Source organism: Equus przewalskii, chromosome 2 (genome assembly GCF_037783145.1).
Source record: "Equus przewalskii isolate Varuska chromosome 2, EquPr2, whole genome shotgun sequence".
Lineage (NCBI taxonomy): Eukaryota > Metazoa > Chordata > Mammalia > Perissodactyla > Equidae > Equus > Equus przewalskii.
The window spans coordinates 88,104,053-88,127,060 of record NC_091832.1 but is presented as its reverse complement, the minus strand read 5'-3'; the positions used below and the strand labels follow the sequence as shown (position 1 = coordinate 88,127,060).

The window sequence follows — 23,008 nt, the reverse complement described above, 5'->3', positions numbered from 1 at the left end:
AGAGGGGCAGAGGGACTCTTGCCCATGGCACAACTAAAATCCATTCAAGGCCCCACGAGCTATTGGTGAGTTGGCTTCAGCCTAGAACAACCTTATCCAGGTCGTACAGGATCCATAACGACAGTTAAAGTTTCTACGTGTGCTGAGCCATTAAAATGAGTTGGGATTTCTGAGAGAAAATGCTTTTAAAACATAGTTAGCTGATGGGATAACTACAAGTCGGCTATATACCTTCAAACCGCATAAGAGGATAGGGGCAAATAAAGCATAGCATATATATAAAAAGATTAGAAATAAGAAATCATTTAAAAAGAGAGTATGGGATAAAGAAAACAAAAAAGATACTAAATGTCAGTTGTGAATCCATAAATGCATATGGATTACATTTTTGTATTAAAAGACAAAGAACTTTAAATTGAGTAAAATAGGAAAAAAAAAACACCTCCAACAATATACTAGATTATAAGAAACTCAAGTAAAACAAAAGAAGACAAAATGTGCAAAAAAAGTGCAGAGGTATATTAGGCAAATAAAGATAAATAAAAACAGGAATCACAATTTTAATATTAGACAAAGTAGAATTAAAGCCAAAGACATTCAAAAGGACATAGAGGATTAATTTATACTGTTAAAGGATATGTTAGACAATGATTCTTAAGTAAATACGGACCATTATATCCGAATAACATACCATCAAGAAATATAAAGCAAAAGAAGAAATTGGCTGGGGCTGGCCTGGTGGCATAGTGGTTAAGTTTGTGCACTCTGGTTTGGTGCTCCAGGGTTTGCAGGTTCAGATCCTGGGCACAGACCTACACACTGCTCATCAAGCCATGCTGTGGCAGCATCCTATATACAAAATAGAGGGAGATTGGCACAGATGTTAGCTCAGGGCCAATCTTTCTCACCAAAAAAAAAGAGAAGAAGAAGAAATTGGCAGAATTACAACAACAGTGAGAAATTTAACAGTTTTCTCCAACTGTGGTAGATCAAGAAAGCAAAACATAAACACTGAGAGGATCTGAAAAATATCTTGTCTTGCAATCACAGTGAGGGATTCTTTTGGGTAATAAATCAATATGGATCAACTTTGTCATGTGTTCCCACATTCCCATCCACATTCTGAGGTGACATTGCTGAAATGCCTGACAAGATGTTTTTGAGATCTGTACCTGACAGAATAGTTTAAGGAGGTTACCAAGAGACAAACTTTTGTGATGTTTCTCCTAGCAAGATGCAATTTCACTGCCATGATCCATCTTCCTACCTGCTCCAAAAGATGTACTACATTCTCGTTTTGTCCTTTGGGTTTATTTTCTTTCATTTTGATTTTTAAATATAATCATGACTGAGAAATAAGTGGCAATGTTAAAGGGAGACGCCTAGATTAAAAGCTTTTCTAGTCCACATAAAAGGAACAAAAGGCTAACCTCATAGTCACACGATTAGGGTTCATTAGCACACCAGAAGGAGCAGACAGACCACCAGCCTCAGTACAGGCTTCATTCTAGTGAAAGCACAAGCAGAACGCTGAGTGACAGTGTTGCAAGAGTAAGGAGGAGTCAAGCCTGGAACATCACTGTGTATGACAAACAAGGCAAAATAACGTAATGATTAAGTACGCATTCTAGACCCAGACTGCCTGGGTTCAAACTAATTTCACTAAGTACTAGCTGAGAACTTGGGCAGCTTACTTAATCTCTCTGTACTTTTGTTTCATCATTTGTAAAATAGAGATAATAATTGTTTCTACCTTATAGAATCATTGACTAGGTTCAATGAATTAAAATATATGTAAAATTTTGCACAAATAATAAAATAAAAATAGAAAAATTGATCTTAAAATTCATATGGAATTGCTAGGGACCCCAAATAGCCAAAATATTCTTGAAAAAGAACAAAGAGGACTTCTACTTCACAATTTCAAACTTACTACAAAGCAAGAGTAATCAGCGTGGCGCTGCTCTAAGGATCCATGGAATAGAATTGAGAGTCTAAAAATAAACTCATGTATTTATGTGCAATTGATTATCACCAAGGGTGTCAAGAGCATTACAGGGCGAAAAAATAGTCCCTTCAACAAATTGTGCTGGGATAACTAGTACCCCAATGCAAAGGATGAAGTTTGACCCTTATCTCACACCATCTAAAAAAAGTTAACTCAGAAAATGGATCAAAGACCTAAATATAACAGATAAAACTATAAAACTCTTAGAGGAAAACGTGGGGGTAAATTTTCATGACTTTGGATTTGCAGTGGTTTTCTTTTTTAAAATATGACACCAAAGGCACATGCAACAAAAAAAAATAAATTGGACTTCATCAAAATTAAAAACTTTGTGCATCAAAGGACACTACCAAGAGAATAAAAAGAATGGGAGAAAATATTTGCAAATAATATCTTTGATAGGAGTCTAGTATCCAGAATATATAAAGAACTTTAACATTGTAACAAAAAGACAAAAAACACAATTTAAAAATGGACAAAGGATTTTAGTAGACTTTTCTCTAGATAATGCAAATGGCTAACAACCACATGAAAAGGTGTTCAACATCATTAGTCACTAGGGAAATGCAAATTAAAACCATAATGAAATACCACTTCACACCCACTAGAATGACAGTTATAATAATAATAATAATAGTAATAATGGAAAATAAGAAGTGTTGGTAGAGATGTGAGAAATTGAATACTTATACGCTTCTGGAGGGAATGTAAAATGGTGCAGTGCCTGTTGAAAACAGCTTGGCAGCTCCTCAATAAGTTAAGCATAAAATACCGTATGTCAGGATTTCTACTCTTAGATATACCCCAAAGAGAACTGAAAATAGGTGTTCAAAAAATCTTGCACAAGAATCTAACACCACTATTTACAAAAGCCAAAATGTGGAATGACCCAAGTGTCCATCAACTGATGAATGGGTAAATAAAATGTGATATATCCGTGCCATGGGATATTATTCATCCATAAAAAGCAGTGAAGTACTGATACATGCTACAACGTGGATGAGCCTTGAAAACATCATTCTACACAAAAGGCCACATATTGTATGATTACATTTATACGAAATATTCAGAATAGATAAATTGATAGGGACTGAAAGCAAATTAGTGGTTGCCAAGGGCTGGTGGGAAGGGAGAATAGAAGTGACTGCTTAATGCATCTGGGATTTCCTCTTAGATTTATGAAAATATTCTGGAACTAGATAGTGGCTATGGGTGTACAACAGTGTGAATGTACTAAATGCCACCGAGTTGCACACCTAATAAAATGGTGAATTTTGTTACATGTATTTCACCAGAATAAAAAAACAGTTAAACATATGTACATCACTTAGAGCAGTGCTTGGCACAAAGTTAGTGCTCTATCAGTGCTGGCTAGTATTCTTCAGAACCTAACTCTATATAGAACCTAACCAACACTACGTAAATCTAGAGATGGATGTACCAAAGATGATTAAATAGCTATCTATAAAACTTGACACACTACAAACAAAGATGGCATCTTCTTTTCTAGTGCTTACTTATAGTAATTTGGGTTACAAAGAAATTCGTAATAAAAGTCCCAAAGTAGAAATTATATACATAATATCTGACCACAATACAATAAAAAGAGAAATTTATGTGGGAAAAAAGTGAAGAAAAAGTGAAATTTAAGAAAGAATCCAATTGCAATAACTTGGGAGTTAAAACACACATACGTATACACAAATACTTCTAAAATAATTCCTAAATTAAATAGGATATTAATGTAGTTATTATTGACTATTTTGAAATTAACAACAAGAAAGCTTCTTATTAAACTTTGGTAATGATGGCCAAAAGTAAACCTACAAAACTCTCAGCCTCAATTGATTTATTACTAAACAAAAAATGATAATAAATGAAATGAGCGAAGAAATAGCAAAATAAACCTTATAGAAATTAAGGATGAAGTCAGTAAAGATAAGAACCAAAATGACTAAATGTAAAATACTGAAATTGCTAAATATGTCAAAAGAGTTTTTGAAGAATCAATAAAATAAACAAACCATCGCAAATTTTGATCAAGACAAGGAGAGGAGATAAAACACAAATACGAAATTATTAAGAATGAGAAAACATATATAAAATTCACAGATAATATTTTAAATTGGAGAGTTTTAATTAAAATTAAAAGGGTCTTTGAAAAACGTATATGATTAAACATCTACTGAAGAGGTTTAAAGCCTGAGCAATAGTCATTAAAAAAAGAACATTGCCAAAAATTTCCTTTAAGAAATAAACACAATGAGGAAATAATCAGGCAAATCAAAACGTGGGGCGTTGTATTAGACAACTCTTTTGGAAACTTCAAAAACCCAATGTCATTAAAAAAAAGTTGGATAATTGTTCTTGACTAAAATACATGTAACAACGAATTCACTGCACGAATGTAGATTAAATTTTGATTTTAAAACAAAAGCAGCTATAAAGGACATTTATGAACCAATTGGAGAAATGTGAACATGAACCAAAGTAAGATTATGAGATTATTAGTAATATTATTAGATGTTAAAATAATTGTGGCTATTTAGGAGAATGTCTTTTTACTTAGGAGATGTATGTTAAAATGTTTAGGGGTAAAGTGTTACGATGTTTATAACTTACTTTCAAATACAACAAAAGGATATATATATTTATGCACTTATAGAAAGATAGAGCAAATGTGGCCAATTATCCACAATTATTGAATCATGGAAGATAATATATGAATACTAATTTTAGTCTTCTTTGATTATTTTCCACGTGTTTGAAATGAAAATTTGGAGAAAAGAAATAAGATAATATAATTTATCATGTTCATGTATATATGAAGAAAAGATATTTTTTACCTATTTTTGTAAAACAGAAAACCCTTCTACTATAGTTGGAAGAGATGGCTATTTCTTCTAAATATCTCCCATGCTGAAAACTGGCCCATAGTAGTGATTAATAAATTATTTTTGAATAAAATGGGCAAAAATTCATTTAGCTTTTTGATAGCAAACGCACAGTTGTGTGCATAAATAAATGCAGAAATATTTTATATACAAAAATATAGATAAAAAGATCCTAAAACAAATATTAAATGCAGAACAATATTAAAAGAATATGCTACAATAGCTGAGTAATTTGTACTAGGATGGGAAGCAGTGCAATATTATGATATCCATTGATACAATCATCACTTCAACATTAAAGAATAAAAATACAGAGAAATCAACAGAAACTAATAAGATTAACAGCCATTTCTAAAGAAAAGAAAACAAAAGTTTAAAAAATATTTCTGTTATAGTTGGTATAACAGATATTTTCTCTCTCATGATAATTGTCAGGAAATTTATTATTATACATTAAGCTATAAAAGTCAGCATTCAACGTTTCAACTATGGTGCAGAAAAGGTATTTTATAGAATTCAACATCTTTTCTTGATTAAATTTCTTAGCTTAGCTAGAGAGAAATTTCTCAACGTGATGAGAATTATTTACTGAAAGCAACAGACATCATAACTAATGATGTGACATTCATATTATAGACAGACTCGAGACCAGGATGACTACTATCAAGACCATTATATAACATTGTTTTAGAAGTTCTAACATATGCAACATGAGAAGAAAAGAAGTGGCTATAAATATTTATTTCAAGTAAGAAACAAAATTATCATTTTTATAGGGAATATGATTGCCTAATTTTGAAACCAAAAAGGATCATCTATTATAACAAATAAAGGCTAATGATGTCACTTACAAAATGAATATACACAAAGCAATAGATTCATCTTAGGCCATCAATAAACAGTTTGAAAATATAATGAAACATGTTTTAATTGAAACAATGACAAAATATGTAAAATACTTCTTAAAAAAGAAAAATATATAAAATTTATCTGAAGTTTACTTCAGAAACTTTTTTCAGGATTTTTCTCAAACTCTTCAGAGCACATAAAAAATGATACGACAATGGGAAAACATGATCTATTCAAAGATTACTATTATATAATGTTTTATTTTCTATGAGCTCATCTATTCCTTTAATTCTATTCTAACCAAATAACAGTGGGAATAGTTTGATGTTGCGTAAGGGATTACTTTCCCAAATGATTCGGAAACTCATTTGGAGAAATAAAGATTTCTGGCTTCAAGTCAGGGCAGATTGGCTTGTTGCAGATCCAGCCTCCTGTTCATAACAAGTAGAAATGCTGAGCAAATTTAAAGCATCTAGGGAGGGTGTCAGAGGCTACCAGGACAGCAGGTGCCCGAGGTGGGGAGGAGAAGTGCAGAGAGGTGAGCTTGACATTAGCCACCAGCTTTCCTCTGGAGACATTTGTCTTTTGCAAGTGGGGCCTGAGAGCCTGCAAAGCTTGTCAGAGATTTTGACAGTCTCACAGAACTAGAGGAATGACAAATGGGGTTCTGGGTCCACCGAGGAGGAGGAGCCATCCTCCAAAAGGCTACTAGTACCTAGGAGTAGAGGTGAACAGAAACAAGGACAAGCCTTTAAAAAGACAACCCCATATTATGTTAAGCGAAATAAGCCAGACAGAGAAAGATGAACTCTATATGACCCCACTTATAGGTGGAAGTTAACATATAGACATGGAGAACCGATCGGTGGTTACCAGGGAAAAGAGGGGGTGGGGGGAGGGCACAAAGGCTGAAGTGGTGTACCCACAACATTACTAACAACAATGTACAACTGAAATCTCACAAGGTTGTAATCTATCATAATCTTAATAAAAAAAAAAAAAAGACAACCCTAGTTGCACCTCAGCTCAGTTGCTGAGTGGATTCTGATGAGTTTCCTTTCCCGTGACTGTTGACAGAAGCCAGGATCTGACTCAGCACTGGCTTGCCTTACCGCACTCATCTCACCCTAATCCTGACTCTGAGGGATCCCGACTGTATTTAAAATTTTAATATTTTAATCACAGTCAATCTTTTGAATTAATTTTGAGTTTTTAAAATATTGCATTAAAATATTTATCTCCATGGCTAAGGTTTTGGGGCACCCTTAAATTTTGGGCCCGGGGTGAGGTCCTCACTCTCCTCATCCTAATCCCAGCCTCGAATCCTTCACCGACAATGAGTAAATTCCATTGCATGCAAATTACATCTTAGTAAAGTTGTTAAAAAATAACGTAGTGAAATGGTTTTACTTTTATCAGTAATCAAGGAAATAAAACTCAAAGCATAAATACACCATATCATTCACTTATCCTATTGGCAAAGATAAAAAGACGTCTGGCACACAGTTTGGTAAGAGGTTACTGAGGCAGATACTCTCAAAATTTACTGATGAGCATATATATTGGTATAGCTTTTGGGAAAACAAATTTGGCAATATCCATCAAAATCTTTGCTATGTGCACACTCTGGCACGGAAAGATGAATCTACAAGGATGTCCATCACAGCATGGTTTAAAAGACTGTCAAGTAGAAACAATCTAAATATTCAAAAGCTGACACAGGTTAAGTAAACCACGTTTATGCATCAGACGTAATATTGTCAAGCCATTAAAATGTTTTACAAGTGTATTTGCTAATATTGAAAAAATGCCTTTTAAGTGAAGAAAAGGCAACTTCAGAACACTGCATAGAGTAATTTTGAAAGTATATATTTATAAAGATACCTAGAAAAAAGTATCTGAAAGATTTGCACCACAATGCCAACTTATTACTAGATAGCAGATTAAGAAGGGACTGTTATCCTCTCTGGAGGAAAGAAGCAGAACATGTCGATTAAGGATGAGGGCTCTTCAAGTCTAACCTCCTGGACTTGCATCCAGCTTCACTGTTCACTGACTATATGACCTTTGGCAAGATTCTAAAACTTTTTGAACCTCTGTTTTTTCATCTGTGTAATGGGGATAATACCTACTCCACAGAGTTGTTATAAGGATAAGATGAAATAATCCATGTAAATGGCTTAACATGGTACCTGCTACATAGAAAGTGTTTGCTTAGCCCTATTAATATCTTACAATGCTCCTTTTACTTTAATGAATATGTAAAAACTTAAATATCTGCCATGACCCTATTAAAGCAAAAACAACAGAAGTTAAACCTTCTCCTCTCTTTACACGTGGTTTTCGCAAAGTAGAGAACTCATTTTCTCTACCACTGGATAAATTTTTGTCATCATTGGATTCACAGGACCTAAGGTCACAGGTGGTACACAGGTAAAAGAGGAAGATCTATAATTGCTACCTGTGGGAAACTGTTAAGGAACACTAACAAGTGAAAAAGTCACAGGAGGCTAATACTACAAAAGCCTAATGTTACTCATAAAGAGATCTCATTTTCAAGTTTGATTAGAAGAAACATAGCTTAGCAGAATATCTTTAACTGGATTCTTTCCCCATTTACTGCCAGGGATCTCAACTTCTCTGCCCTGAGTCCAGTGAGTTTCTTTTTCTTGTTCTACCTAGTTAATTGCTTAAATTTAACACCTCTGTAGGTGATGCACACCTCGGCGGGAAACCAGCTCTTTTGCTCTGGACCTTCAAAGCAAATTGCTGAAGTTGAGTCTGATCTAAAATATCAAGGGAGACGAGGCTCTGGATGAGGTCAGACGTTCCTCCTGCACCTTTGCGTTGGGAGTTGGTGTGGTGCTTAAGGACAGAGAGAAGAATGTACAATGTTTTATGATTTGGGGCTTCCAGTCTTTTTGAAGCCATTTACTTTTCCGAGACAGGGAAGAGTCAGGACACTGTCTGACCCCCATGATGTGACAGAGCCTCTCAGTGGATCATGTATCCTACGTATGCTACTACGTCTCTGACACTCTTAGCTATTGCAGCGTGGCAGCTGGGGGCTTGGGAAGGTGTTACTGTACTATAACAGAAACAAGAGCTATAAAAAACAGAAAACGGGAAAATTATTAATGATGAGTTATCTCATACATTCACTGTCAATTCTTGGTCTTTTCTCTACCAGATCCCTGAAATCAGTTTCAGGATACATGATAACCAAGTTTATTTGAGTAGTACTACCCACAATAAAATGAATAAGCTGGTGTCTTGGTTTTCCTCTCTTAATGTTTGTCAGCATTGCTTAATGTTAGAGATCTCTGAGAAAGAAGACATTGTGTTTTGTTTACTTTTTAAAATTTTTTAAACTTTTTCTAATTACATTTTATGATTCTCTTTGCAGAAAACTTAGAAAATCTTAAAAAACAGAAAAAAAGATACCCACAATCCCAACAGCTAGAGATAACCCTGGGATGTTTCTCTTCAATATTTTTGCTTTAGTTTTAATTTAGTTCGTTATCACAGAAAACCACACAGATAGGCACTTATTAAATACATAGATATGATATTAACGGCTGGAAATCTATTACCCACCTGCTATTGGTGGTGACCCAGTTGCAATAGTCTGTGCAGAAATAAAACCTATAAAGACAAGTTGCGGAAATTACTTAAAATGCGTTTCCCAAATAGGTTCATAGATATTTTCAATAACTCTCCAGAAAACATAGTAAACATAGAAACATAGAAACATAGTAAAAAGAAATTCATCACAAGAATATTAAATTCAATTTCCCAATTTAAGTCAGTGTAAGTCAATTTTGAGATACTGTCCCTTTTTCCCCGTCTTAGGAATTCTTCTCCAGGCATTCATAGTGGACTGTCCATTTCTTCCTAAAAACCCAGTTTCATACCAAGCTAAGGAGATTTACAGGTTTGGGAACTAGCCTACAGCTCACCCGAGGCTGACCTCTGACGATTCATTGAAATTTAGAGATGGAGGGGACTTTACATGCCAGCTAGGCTCTGCTTTACTCAGCAGGCATGGGGACACCAAGGCCCGTGGGGGTTAACTGATTTTCCATAGCTAAACTAGTCTGCAGTCAAATTCTGGTCATTTATCATTTCTGCAACTATTATTTATTGAGTGCCTACCATGTGCCTAGCAATGTTTGGGATGCATAAATGAAGACACAGGCTTTATTTTGAAGAAATCCATAGTCTTGTGGTCCCTGAAACCCAGTTCAGAACTCTTCCCTGGAACAATTAAATGGACAGAAAGCCTCTCTTCTTGGATCACTGAAGAAAAAAGAGGTGCCTTGTTTCTTTACTTAGTCACTCTAATCATGTGCTTTTCAAACTGGTGGACCTGCAGACGTAGGTAGTAAGATGCATGGGGTAATCATGGTCTATTTACTCAGAGCTCTCATTTTGCTTAACCAAACAAAAACAAATATTTTCTCCTCCCACTCTGCCCTCCCTCCCTTCCTTTACTTCCTTCCTTGCTGATTCAACCAATATCCTAATGGATATCAAGAGCTGCGCTAGATTCCGGGGATATACTGAGGAATAAAACAGCCATCATGAAACCTGTCCCTTGGATTTTCCAATTAAATCAGTATACTATGACCTAGAATGCAAATTTTGCATACATTTTTAAGTGAAATCAGAAAACTTTTAGAGGGTCCTGGTTTATGACATGATTTCCTTGTTGAAGTGATATAACACTGTTTTCTCAAACTGTTTCTTCGTCTTAGCATTAGAATCTGGTTCCCAAATAAATCTTTGGCTTCCTTGAACACACTGAGTTTCCTCCTGTCTCCGGACGTTTGCCCTTGCTCTTCCCCCACCTTCAGCACCCTTCCCTCAGACTTTGCAAGGTTGGCTTCTTGCTCCACTCTCACTAGAGAAAAATTTCCTGCTACTCTTTTCTAAAGCAGCTTTCTGCATTGTGTTTATCACCTTCCCTGGCTTAATTTTCTTTGTTTAATTTCTCACTGTTTGCCCTTATGTTAATAATGTGCTTGTTCTGTTCAATGGCTGTGTTCCCTCCCACTGCCCACCCCCACACCCCCTGAATGCATCCCCAGAGGGAGGGAGCTCATTTGTCTCACAGCTGTGACCTCAGGGATCAGCACTGACGCGTACTTTACTGAATGAACAAATGAGTGAATGAATTCAGGGACTGGGAATCAAATTATTTTCAGAAAACTAACTCTCCTTTTGGCAGATGACATCTGATATATTTTAGAATTAGAAATCTTGGCTTTGTCCCTAAGACGACTGGAGAAAGCAAAACAATCGTATATTTTTCTGTAGCTAAAGATGTTTAACCTGCCTCACACTTTGCAGGTTCTTCTCTTCAACTAATGAGTGGAGGGGGAAAGGCTTGTTCCCGCGTCTTTCTATTAGTTTGTAAAGTAGTCACATCAAGGGAGTTTTTCTGGAAGGCTTCAGACGATGTGAAGATGACAATAGCATTGGCACTGAAGGCCAAAGGAGCCTTCAGAGTCATCAGGCTCAACGGCCTCCTTATGAAGTGTCATTTAAGGCCTTAATCCACTATCTGCTTGAAAAGTTGTAGACATGAAGAATTTATTTCTTTTCTAGGAATCCTTTCCAAATTTTGGGCGGCTCACAGTCACATAAAATTCTTCCAAATATTTTGTCCCCTCCCTCCGAACATGGGTAATATGTCTCAAGTGATTGAGTAGCCCCACTTTGCCCTCTGGAACAACACAAAGAATACCTTTTCTTTCTTCTGTGTCATAGCTCTACAAATATTTGAATATATTTAAACATGACACCATGTACCCTCCATTCATTTCTTTTCTTCAAGCTGAATGTTTTCATACTTCGCTACTTAAAAAAAATTCAAGCAGCTTTGTTAGGCTTCTGTTTTCCCCTAATTTTCCTCTTCTCCATGACTTCTCAGAAATCGCCATCACATACCCAGGTTTGTTCCCTAGTCTGTAATAACTATCATAGCTAAATATTTATTTGGTGCTTTACTATATGCTAGGCACTGAGGTAACACACATGACATTAATTACTTTTAGTCCTTATGTGATTACCACAAGGCAGGTACCAACAATGTCTGCATTTTACAGATGGGAATGTTGGGGCAAAGCGAGGTAAATAATTTGCCTTAGTTGTTCCCCAGTCTTTCAGATGCGGGAACAGATCTGAACTCAGTTCTGTCTGTCTCTCATGCCTGTGCTTTAACCATTACTCTATTTTATCCCCTAACCTGTCTTAGCAAATGCTGGGTCTCTTCCCTGTCTCCTGCCGAGTGTCCAGGAGATCCTTGATACTTGCTCTAACTTGAATTAGAGCATGCCTGATGGATTAAATATATTCCAAGGAAATGCCTGTTCCTTATTTATGTGCTGGGCACTAGTATTTCTAACATGTAAACACTGCATTTGAGAAGACATTAACCATAATATTCTCAGGAAGAGGCTAGAAATAATGCTAATTTAATACAACTTAATAATACCCCTACCTTATTTCTTTATTTTAATAGATTTATTTAGACTTCTCCCCAAACCACATAACACCGAAGCCAATAAGAGCTGTTTTTGCTTTTTCGTGTATCACACCTAAACAATGGAGCCATGGAGAGGAAAACCACTCCCCCATGGTTTCAGAGTTTGTGCTTGTGGCTTGTACCTTTCTGGCCAGAGAAGAAGGAAATTATAATTTTTTGGAAAACTATTTGAAAACTGAAGACTCTATATCCACCATCACCTTCATTAATGACTCTTTAATTTAGAAGTTAAATTCATTAAAACACAAAGCCACAAATTTATTCACATAGAGATATTTCTCTAATATTTGATAAAATTCTGTTGAGTCTAGCTAGAGCTAGAATTGAAGCATACTTCTCATCCTGGAAAACGGTGATCCAGCCACAACTACTGGGTTCCCTTATACCCTTTCCTCCACCTTGCCAGCTGAGTCCCGATAAAATCCATCCAGTAGACTGGGATCGGAGATTCTACTCATTTATTTATTCAGTTAAATACGATAGTGCTAAAGAGGGGTAGTTTATGTTTTAATCTATAATCTTATATCCAATATAACAGCATCATGCTGAAAAAAAAAATCCACTTACCTGACAGTAGTAATACAATGATTATTTTTTCGTACATCCTGAGATCATGAGCTGGCGAGCAAAAGTCAGTACAGGAAAAGCCCTCAGGAGGAGTGAAAGTGGCCGTCTATAGCTCCAGTGTGCACGCTGTTATCTTTCAGACCCACCTTCCTGAGGCCTCATCAGTTGATAGGCCCGGGTGACATTTTAAATTATGCAAAGTTGTTAAACGCCTGTCAATAAAGATACATGAATGTCTGCTTAACTGAGATCATGAAAGTATTAAGTAAAATCTTCCCTTCAAGGAACTGGATGCTACATGTTAAACTTACTTTGCATAAATTAAATGGGCATCATAAGGTAGTAACAGTCAGGAGCCGCCCAATTGGACAAACGAGAACGAGACCGTGAAGGGCTGAGGCCAGGGCAGGAGCCAGGCCGTGGGGGCTGTAATGGAGTTAGGAACCGTCTCATTTTTCACGTGGAGATTCTCAGGCGCCAGGATGAAAGAGACGTCTTACACGTGAAATAAATGTATTTGAGAAATTTAGTTACTATTTGAGTGCTCTGAGGTTTGAAAAGATTCTCAAACTCACGACAAGTCATACAGCAACATAAGAATACACGAGACACAAGAAATCTTTGATTCAAAATAGTCTGAACGGAACAGTGAGTGCCCACACAGCTGCAGCACCAGTGCACCATTTCTCTCGGAAACGTGCCTCGCTGGGTAAGCGCAAGTTAACGCCAAGACAATAAACGCAAACACTCAACAACAGACAAACCACAAAGTTTGTTGTAAAGCAGGTTAAAGTGAGGGGCGTGGCAACCTGAGAAAGATCAATTTTAAAGGGAGACAGAACAAAACGATGTGAATTAGATCTTAAACAGCTCAAAAGGTGATTGGACGCTCCACCGAAATAGGCCTACTTCCCAGGAGAGTTGTTTGTGAAAGTTTTTCCTGCTGGACCCAGAAAATTAATTTGCTAAGTCAACAATTTGTCAAATACATTTATATTTTTACCCAAAATGTGGTTAACATAAAAACTATTTATGAAACTGTTTGCAGGTTCAGGAAATGGAGCCACAGAGAAAAAAAATCATTTACTGGGGAAAAGATGGAGATAAGTAACAGCTAATACCCAGGGAGGGGGGAGCCTGAGGCTGAGGGATGGATGGGGCCTGAGCTGCAGGCTTGGGGGACGCTCAGACTGAGGGACACAGTGGGGACTCTGAGGGCCAGTGCCAGAATCTCAAAGCCCCAGAATCCTGGAGTCCCGCTGAATGCCCTGCCAATTCATGTAAAATGACTGCAGCAAAATTTACAAACAGTTAAATATAACTAACAGTTAGTAACAAATAGCTTGCTTAAATTCGGTATTTGCTGTGACTGGACTGGTTTGTAGAAATTGTTCTCAACGGATAGCCAATAAAGGAGATTTTTGGGGTATTAATATGAGCCATAAAGAATTATTTCACATGATTTTGTAAAGGGGAGAGCAATTCGCATGAGCCTTAAAAATGCTATTTCCCTTTGATAGTGGGTAAATAAATTAGTCACTGTCCTCACAGTGGACTGTTAGGCAGCTATTAAAACTATATTTTCAAAAATAGTTGATATGGAGACTCAGGATAAAATAGGTAAGTGAAAAACGGCAAGATCCAAAACTGTGTATACAAAAATAAGATCCTGTTTGATTCTTTTTCCTCTGTGCTGTTCCCTCTGCCTAGAACATGCTTACTCTCTTCTTGCATGGCTCACCTCCGTTCTGCTTAGGATCTCAATTGAACAGCACTTCACCCAGGAAGCCTTCCCTGACTTCCTAAGTCTGTGTCAGGGCCCCTGCTCCTTACTCATGTCGTGCTCTGCTCTTCCCTTATCCTAGGACTTACCATATTGCACTGCCATCATCTTTGTCTCCCCACTGGACTACAAATTCCACGTGGGTGTGTCCCGCCTGTGGCTATCTTATTCACCACTGAGTGCTTGGGGCACAGTTGATAATAAACATTTGTCAAATCAATAAACGACAAATGAATAGTGCAGTGCAGAGGAAAGCAATTTCTCTCAGGGAGTCTGGGGGAGTGAAGGCTGATCTTTATATACATATATAGATATATATTTGTATGTCTCCTATGTCATATCTTAGTTTCAGATTATCCCCACTATGAAGGTCCCTTGCAAAGGCAGAAAGGAGTAAAGGAAAATCAGCCTAAAATCCAGCTTTCATACCTTCTTCAGCCTGGATTGATTGGCCTCTGAGAACACTTTTCTGCATGTGACCTCCTGCTTTCCTAGAGAATCACTTCATTAGCCACGCTTGGAACTCCTGTGGCACTTACATACACTAGTTCATTTGTTGTCCTGCACCATCATTTTCCTTGTATTTGTAAGTCTTGTCTTCCTTGTTCTATTTCCAGCCTCTGGCAGAAAACCCTACAGAGGCTGAGGTGCAGGCGGCAGCTTGTCATCAGTGCCAGTGACCAGACGACATAAGGAGCCACCTACATGACCATGAGGCCACAGGGGAGGAATGGGTGCTTTGCTCTTGTCACCTGGAAGGACTTCTCAGGTCTTAATAATGTGGGGAGTGGGCACTGACCTCGGGTCAAGTGTGGATTTGTAGCGTCCTTCAGGTGGACATGTTGACACTACCTGGCCTGAGTAAGACAGCCAAAACCTGGTAGGGTTCTCAGTGCGGAAATTGGAGGCCCACCCAGTATTACACACCAGATGTGGAAGCAGAACTGTATGGTGACCTCTAGTGGCGTATCTGCATACTGCAATGAATAACGTGAAACCGGAAAATGCAACAGAAAAAAATATACGTCAGACTACTCTTTTCCTTTTCGGCGTTTCCTCAATCTTCTTTATATTCTTACTGAAACACATGTCAGGATTATCATAAAATCCTACCTGTGATATATATCATGCAAGTGTCTCAGACAAATCTACATATTTTTTTGAGAATTTTGAATCTATGCCTAAAGTAAAACAAATGCTTTTGAGACATTTAATCAAACATAGAAAGCTTATCTCAATTTCTCAGTATTATATGTCCTTAGGCTATTTTTTTGGTATTGTCACTGGTCAAGGAGAAGGATGAAGTACGATGTTACAAACTGGGAAAGTCAGCTGGGATCTATCAACCTAGCTTGAGCGTGTTTCATGATAGGGAACTAGCCCTTTTTGCCAATTACTTATGCCCTGGTTATTTCAGGATCAGATTATTCCTGGAGATGGTTGCACGCTGGTCTGATCTGCCTGTGGAGAAGTCTTCCTTTTACGATTTGTGTGGAGGACTGAAGAACAGGGAAGGGACAGGAAATCTGAGACAGTGCCTTGCACTACTGGCCTCCTTGGTGTCTTGTCACCTTAGGACTCTCCAGCCTGCTTTGTCAGAGTGGTTGAACTTCTTTCCCTGATTTTTTTTTGTTTTCTTATCATTTCAAAATTAAAATAAAATAAACACCAGTTTAGACAAATCTGACACTCAGAATAACCCTGTTAGAGAGGCAGAACAGATAGTATTCTTACTTATATGTGAGGAAACTAAGGGGTGGATAAGAGATTGCAAATGTGTTACTTGATTTGATTTGGCCCTAAGTGTTCGTTAAACATATCGAGTTAGTTGCCAATATTTAAAAGGAAGTATATTTTGTTATTGATTTATTTTATTTATTTATTTGCCTGAAAAACTTCCAGATTTATTGAGCACTGTTAACACACAGATCAATAGCCCCAAGCCCGGAAATCATGAAGAAAACTACAAGACACATCATAATTGCTCAAAATCAATGATTAACAGAAAAGCTTAAAAGCAGTCAGTGAAAAAGACACAGAAGAACAAAAATAAGAAGAGCAGATTTCTGCTAAGTGTTCCTAGCCACTTTGACCCAGCTGATGTTTATATATCCATTGCAGCAGTAGGGTATCATTCTTCACAAGTGTTCTTGGAGCATTTACTGAGACAGACCATTTTCTGGGCTATAAAATAAATCTCAATAAATCCAGTGTTTTGGATTTTAACCATTCTAATAGGTTGTAGCCGTCTCATTGTTTTGTTTATTTATTTGTTAATCTTTCTTATGTTTTATTTCATTGGAGAGAAGTTTTCTTTTTTTCTTCTTTTTTTTGAATTTTTGTTTTTATAGCAGTAACATTGGATTATAACATTATATAACTTTCAGATGTACATCAAAATATATTTCCAATTCTGTGTAGATTACATCGTGTTGACAACCTGAAGACTAATTATATTCCATCACCACACACATGTGCCTAATCTCCCCTTCTGCCCTCCTCCCTCCCCTCTTCCCCTCTGGTAACCACCAATCCAGTCTCTTGTGCTGTGTGTTTGTTTGTTGTTCTTTTTATCTTCTACTTATGAGTGAGATCATATGGTATTTGACTTTCTCCCTGTGACTTATCTCCCTTAGCATAATCCCTTCAAAGTCCATCCATGTTGTCACAAATGTCCATATTTCATCATTTCTTATGGCTGAGTAGTATTCCATTATGTATATATATCACATCTTCTTTATCCATTCGTCCCTTGATGGGCACCTACGTTGCTTCCAAGTCTTGGCTATTGTGAATAAGGCTGCAATGAACATAGGGGTGCATGTGTCTTTATGCATTATGTCTTCAAGTTCTTTGGATAAATACCCAGCAGTGGGATAGCTGGATCATATGGCAGATCTATTCTAAATTTTCTGAGGAAACTCCATACTGTTTTCCATAGTGGCTGCACCAGTTTGCACTCCCACCAGCAGTGTACAAGTGTTCCTTTCTCCCCACATCCTCTCCAACACGTTTCCTGTTTTGTTAATTATAGCCATTCTGATGGGAGTGAGGTGATATCTCATTGTAGTTTTGATTTGCATTTGCCTGATAGTTAATGATGTTGAACATGTTTTTTTGTACATGTTGGCCATCTGTGTATCTTCTTTAGAGAAATTTCTGTTCAGATCTTTTGCCCACTTTTTAATTGGGTTGTTGGGTTTTTTGTTGTTGAGATGTATGAGTTCTTTGTATATTTTGGATGTTAACCCCTTATCCAATATATGGTTTGCAAATATCTTCTCCCAATTGTTAGGTTGTCTTTTCATTTTGTTGATGGTTTCCTTTGCTGTGCAGAAGCTTTTTAGTTTGATGTAGTCCCATTTGTTTGTTTTTTCTTTTGTTTCCCTTGCCGGGTCAGACATGGTACTTGAAAATATTCTGTTAAGACTGATGTCAAAGAGCATGCTACCTATGTTTTCTTCTAGAAGTTTCATGGTTTCAGATCTTACATTCAAGTCTTTAATCCATTTTGAGTTGATTTTTGTGCATGGCGTAAGGTAATGGTCTACTTTCATTCTTTTGCATGTGGCTGTCCAGTTTTCCTAACCCCGTTTATTGAAGAGACTTTCCTTTCTCCATTGTATGCTCTTGGCTCCCTTGTCAAAAATTGGCTGTCCATATGTGTGTGGGTTTATTTTTGGGCTCTCAATTCTGTTCCATTGATCTGTGTGTCTGTTTTTGTGCCAGTACCATGCTGTTTTGGTTACGATAGCTTTGTAGGATATTTTGAAATCAGGGAGTGTGGTATCTCCAGCTTTGTTCTTTTGTTTCTTTTCTTTTTTTTTTTTTTTTTTTGGCTGTTTGGGGTCTTATGTTGTTCCAAATAAATTTCAGGATTCTTTGTTCTATTTCTGTGAAAAATGTTGTTGGAACTTTGATAGGGATTGCGTTGAATCTATAGATTGCTTTAGGAAGTATGGACGTTTTAACTGTGTTAATTCTTCCAGTCCAAGAGCATGGAATAGCTGTCCATTTCTTTGTGTCTTCTTCTATTTCTTTCAACAATGATTTCAGTGTACAGGTCTTTCACCTCTTTGGTTAAGTTTATTCCTGGGTATTTTATTCTCTTTGTTGCAATTGTAAATGGGATTGTATTCTTAATTTCTCTTTCTGCTACTTCATTGTTAGTGTATAGAAATGCAACTGATTTTGTATGTTGATTTTGTATCCCATGTCTTAACTGTATTCATTTATTATTTCTAAAAGCTTTTTGGTGGATTCTTTAGGGTTTTCTATATATAAAATCATGTCATCTGCAAATAGTGGCAGTTTCACTTCTTTTCCAATTTGGATCCCTTTTATTTCTTTTTCTTGCCTGATTGCTCTGGCTAGGACTTCCAATACTATGTTAAATAAGAGTGGTGAAAGTGGGCATCCTTGTCTGCGTCCTGTTCTTAGGGGGATAGCTTTCAGTTTTTCTCCACTGAGAATGATATTAGCTGTGGGTTTGTCATATATGGCCTTTACTATGTTGAGATATTTTCCTTCTATACCCATTTTATTTAGAGTTTTTATCACAAATGATGCTGTATCTTGTCAAATGCTTTCTCTGCATCTGTTGAAATGATCATGTGATTTTTATTCTTCATTTTGTTAACGTGGTGTATCATGTTGATAGATTTGCAGATGTTGAGCCATCTCTCCATCCCTGAATAAAACCTACTTGATCATGATGTATGATTTTTTTAATGTATTGTTGTATTTGATTTGATAGTATTTTGTTGAGGATTTTTGCACTGATGTTCATCAGTGATATTGGCCTGTAATTTTCTTTTTTGTGTTGTCCTTGTCTGGTTTTGGTATCAGGATAATGTTGGCTTCATAGAATGAGTTAGGATGTCTCCCTTCCTCTTCAATTTCTTGGAACAGTTTCAGAAGGATAGATATTAAGTCTTCTTTGAATGTTTGGTAGAATTCACCAGGGAAGCCATCTGGTCCTGGACTTTTATTTTTGGGGATATTTTTGATTACTGTTTTCATCTCCTTACTGGTTATTGATCTATTCAAATTCTCTGCTTCTTCTTGATCTCGTTTTGGAAGGTTGTGTGAGTCTAAGAATTTATCCATTTCTTCTAGATTATCCAATTTGTTGGTGTATAGCTTTTCATGGTATTCTCTTATCATCTTTTGTATTTCTGAGGTGTCTGTTGTAGTTTCTCCTCTTTAATTTCTGATTTTATTTATTTGAGCCTTCTGTCTTTTTTTCTTGGTGAGTCTAGCTAAAGGTTTTCCAATTTTGTTTATCTTTTCAAAGAACCAGCTCTTGATTTCATTAATTTTTTCTATTGCTTTTTTAGTTTCTGTTTCAGTTATTTCTGCTCTGATTTTTATTATTTGCTTCCTTCTGCTGATTTTGGGCTTTGTTTGTTCTTCTTTTTCCAGTCCCTTTAGGTGCTCTGTTAGATTGTCTATTTGGGATTTTTCTTCTTTGTTAAGATAGGCTTGAATTGCTATAAACTTTCCTCTTAGAACTGCTTTTGCTGTATCCCATACTCTTTGGCATGTCGTATTTTCATTTTCATTTGTCTCTAAGTATTTTTTTATTTCTCCATTGACCCAATCATTGTTCAGTAGCATTTTGTTTATTCACCACAATTTTCTGGCTTTTCTGATTTTCTTCCTGTAGTTGATTTCTAGTTTCATACCTTTGCAGTCAGAAAAGATGCTTGGTATTATTTCAATCTTCTTAAATTATTGAGACTTGTTTTGTGGCCTAATATATGATTAATCCTGGAGAATGTTCCATGTGCATTTGAAAAGAATGTGTATTCTGCAGTTTTTGGATGTAATATTCTATACATATCTACTAAGTCCATCTGATCTAATGTGTCCTTTCAGGCCAATGTTTCCTCATTGATCTTCTGTTTGGATGATCTAGCCATTGATGTGAGTGGAGTGTTAAAGTCCCCTACTGTTATTGTGTTACTGCTTATTTCTCCTTTTACGTCTGTTCATAATTGCTTTATATATTTAGGTGCTCCTATGTTGGGTGCATAGATATTTACAAGTGTTACATCCTCTTGTTGGATTGTTCCCTTTATCATTATGTAGTGCCCTTCTTTGTCTCTTATTATAGTTTTTGTTTTAAAGTCTGTTTTGTCTGATATAAGTATTGCTACCCTCACTTTCTTTTCTTTGCCATTTGCATGGAGTATCTTTTTCCATCCTTTCACTTTCAGTTTGTGAGTGTCTTTAGTTCTGAAGTGTGTCTCTTGTGTGTAGCATATACATGGGTCTTGTTTTTTTATCCAGTTGGCCACCCTATGTCTTTTGATTGGAGCATTTAGTCCATTGACATTTAAAGTAGCTATTGATAAAAATGTATTTATTGCCGTTTTGTTCCTTTGTTTTCTAGGTGTTGTAGTAGTTCTTCTCTGTTCCTTTCTTCTTCTCTTGCTCTCTTCCCGTGTGGTTTGATGGCTTTCTTTAGTAATATGCTTGATTTCTTTCCTCTCACTTATTTGTTTACTTATTATGGGTTTCTGGTTTGTGATTACCCTGAGGTTTCCGTATAATACTCTATGTATATAGTGATCTATATTGAATTGCTCTCTTTAGCTTGACCTCTTTCTAAAAGCTCTACTCTTTTACTCCCCTCCTCCCACATTTTATGCTTTTGAAATCATATCTAATCTCTTGTTTTGTGTGTGTCTATCCATTACTCTCTTATCATTGTAATGAGTAATTTTAGTACTTTTGTCTTTTAACCTATATATCATCTTCACAGGTAGTTGATGTGCTACCTTTAATGTATTTTTGCCTTTACCACTGATTTTATTTCCTGGTTTTCTTTGTTTTTTATAATTTTCTTATCCCTATTTATGGTCTTCTCTTTTCCACTTAAATAAGTCCCTTCAGCATTTCTTGTAGAACTGATTTCTTGGTGATAAACTCCTTTAATTTTTGCTTGTCTTTATCTCTGCTCCCATTCGACATGATAACCTTGCTGGGTAGAGTATTCTTGGCTGTGGGATTTTCCTTTCAGCACTTTAAATATGTCATGTGACTCTCTTCTAGCCTGTAGGGTTTTGGCTGAGAAGTCCACCAATAGCCTTATGGGCTTTCCTTTGCATGTCACTTGTTGCCTTTCTCCTACTGCTTTTAGGATTCTCTTTTTATCTTTAATTTTGGACATTTTAATTATAATGTGTCTTGGTGTGGGCCTCTGGGCGTTCATCTTGTTTGGTGCTCTCTGTGCTTCCTGTACTTCGATGTCTGTTTCCTTCCTTAGGTTAGGAAAGTTTTCAGCTATTATTTCTTCAAATAGATTCTCTGCCCCTTAGTCTTTCTCTTCTCCTTCTGGGACATCTACAATACGAATATTAGTGTGCTTGAAATTGCCCCAAAGTTTCCTTAGACTGTTCTCATTCTGTCTAATTCTTTTTTCTTTTATCTGTTCAGCTTGGGTGATTTCCTCTAGTCTTTCTTCCAGCTCGCTGATCCATTCTTCTGTATCGTCTACTCTGCTATTGAGTCCATCTACTGAGCTTTTCATTTCCAGTATTGTATTCTTCGTTTCTGATTGGTTCTTTTTTATATTTTCCAATTTTTTTGTTGACATTCTTACTGTGTTCATCCAGTCTTCTCCCAATATCAGTGAGCATCCTTATGAGTTTCTGTTTGAACTCTTTGTCAGGTAAATTGCTTATTTCTGTTTTATTTAGTTCTTTTTCTGGGCTTTTGTCCTGTTCCCTTGCTTGGAATGTATTCCTTTGCCTCCTCATTGTGCCTCTTTCTCTGTGCTTATATCTATGTATTAGGTAAGTTAGATATGTCTCCTGAGCTTGGAGAAGTGGCCTTATGTAAGAGATGCCTTTTGAGGCTCAGCAGTGTGCTTCCCTCTCGTCACCAGTCCAAATAATGCAGGAGTGACCCCTGTTTGGGCTACTTGTGTCCTTCTGCTGTGGCAGGGTTGCTCTTACTGCAGGTGCCCAGGGAGTCTAGTCTTTCCCTCCCCGGCCAGCTGTTAGTAAATTGGGCTTAGGGAGCCCCACCACTGTTCACTGCGAGGTTTAACAGCACAATCCTGTTGCAGTTTTCCTGTTAATTGAGTAGGTACCCAGTGTAGCTGGTTGCTATGCTCAGGGGCTTACAGTTGCTGTAGGCCTCAGGCCTGCAAGGCTATTGTCAGTTCTCTTAGGAGTGCAGCTGAGGGGTGGCTGGCCCTAGGCATGGGAACACCCAATTGTTTCAGGCTTTGGAAGGTGGAGTCAATCCTCTTTGTGGCTGATTTTGAAGCACAGGTATTCTGCTGCTGATAAGCCCCAGCCCCCACAGGCCCACACAGACCGTCAACACAGTTCTGGTCCATGCAT

At 36.9% G+C, this 23,008-nt stretch overlaps 1 protein-coding gene across 1 annotated transcript in view; it reads right to left on the bottom strand.

Annotated features, from left to right (window-relative positions):
* GYPA (glycophorin A (MNS blood group)) overlaps window positions 1-13,147 on the bottom strand; it is a 37,073-nt gene extending 23,926 nt beyond the window's left edge. The window contains exons 1-2 of the mRNA XM_008541550.2: window positions 12,869-13,147; window positions 9,349-9,396 (exon numbers count right to left, since the gene is read on the bottom strand). Coding sequence (XP_008539772.1) covers window positions 9,349-9,396; window positions 12,869-12,905 — 85 coding nt within the window. The 5' untranslated portion in view covers window positions 12,906-13,147. The remainder of the gene's footprint in view (window positions 1-9,348; window positions 9,397-12,868) is intronic.
* Between the last annotated feature and the right edge of the window lie 9,861 nt (window positions 13,148-23,008).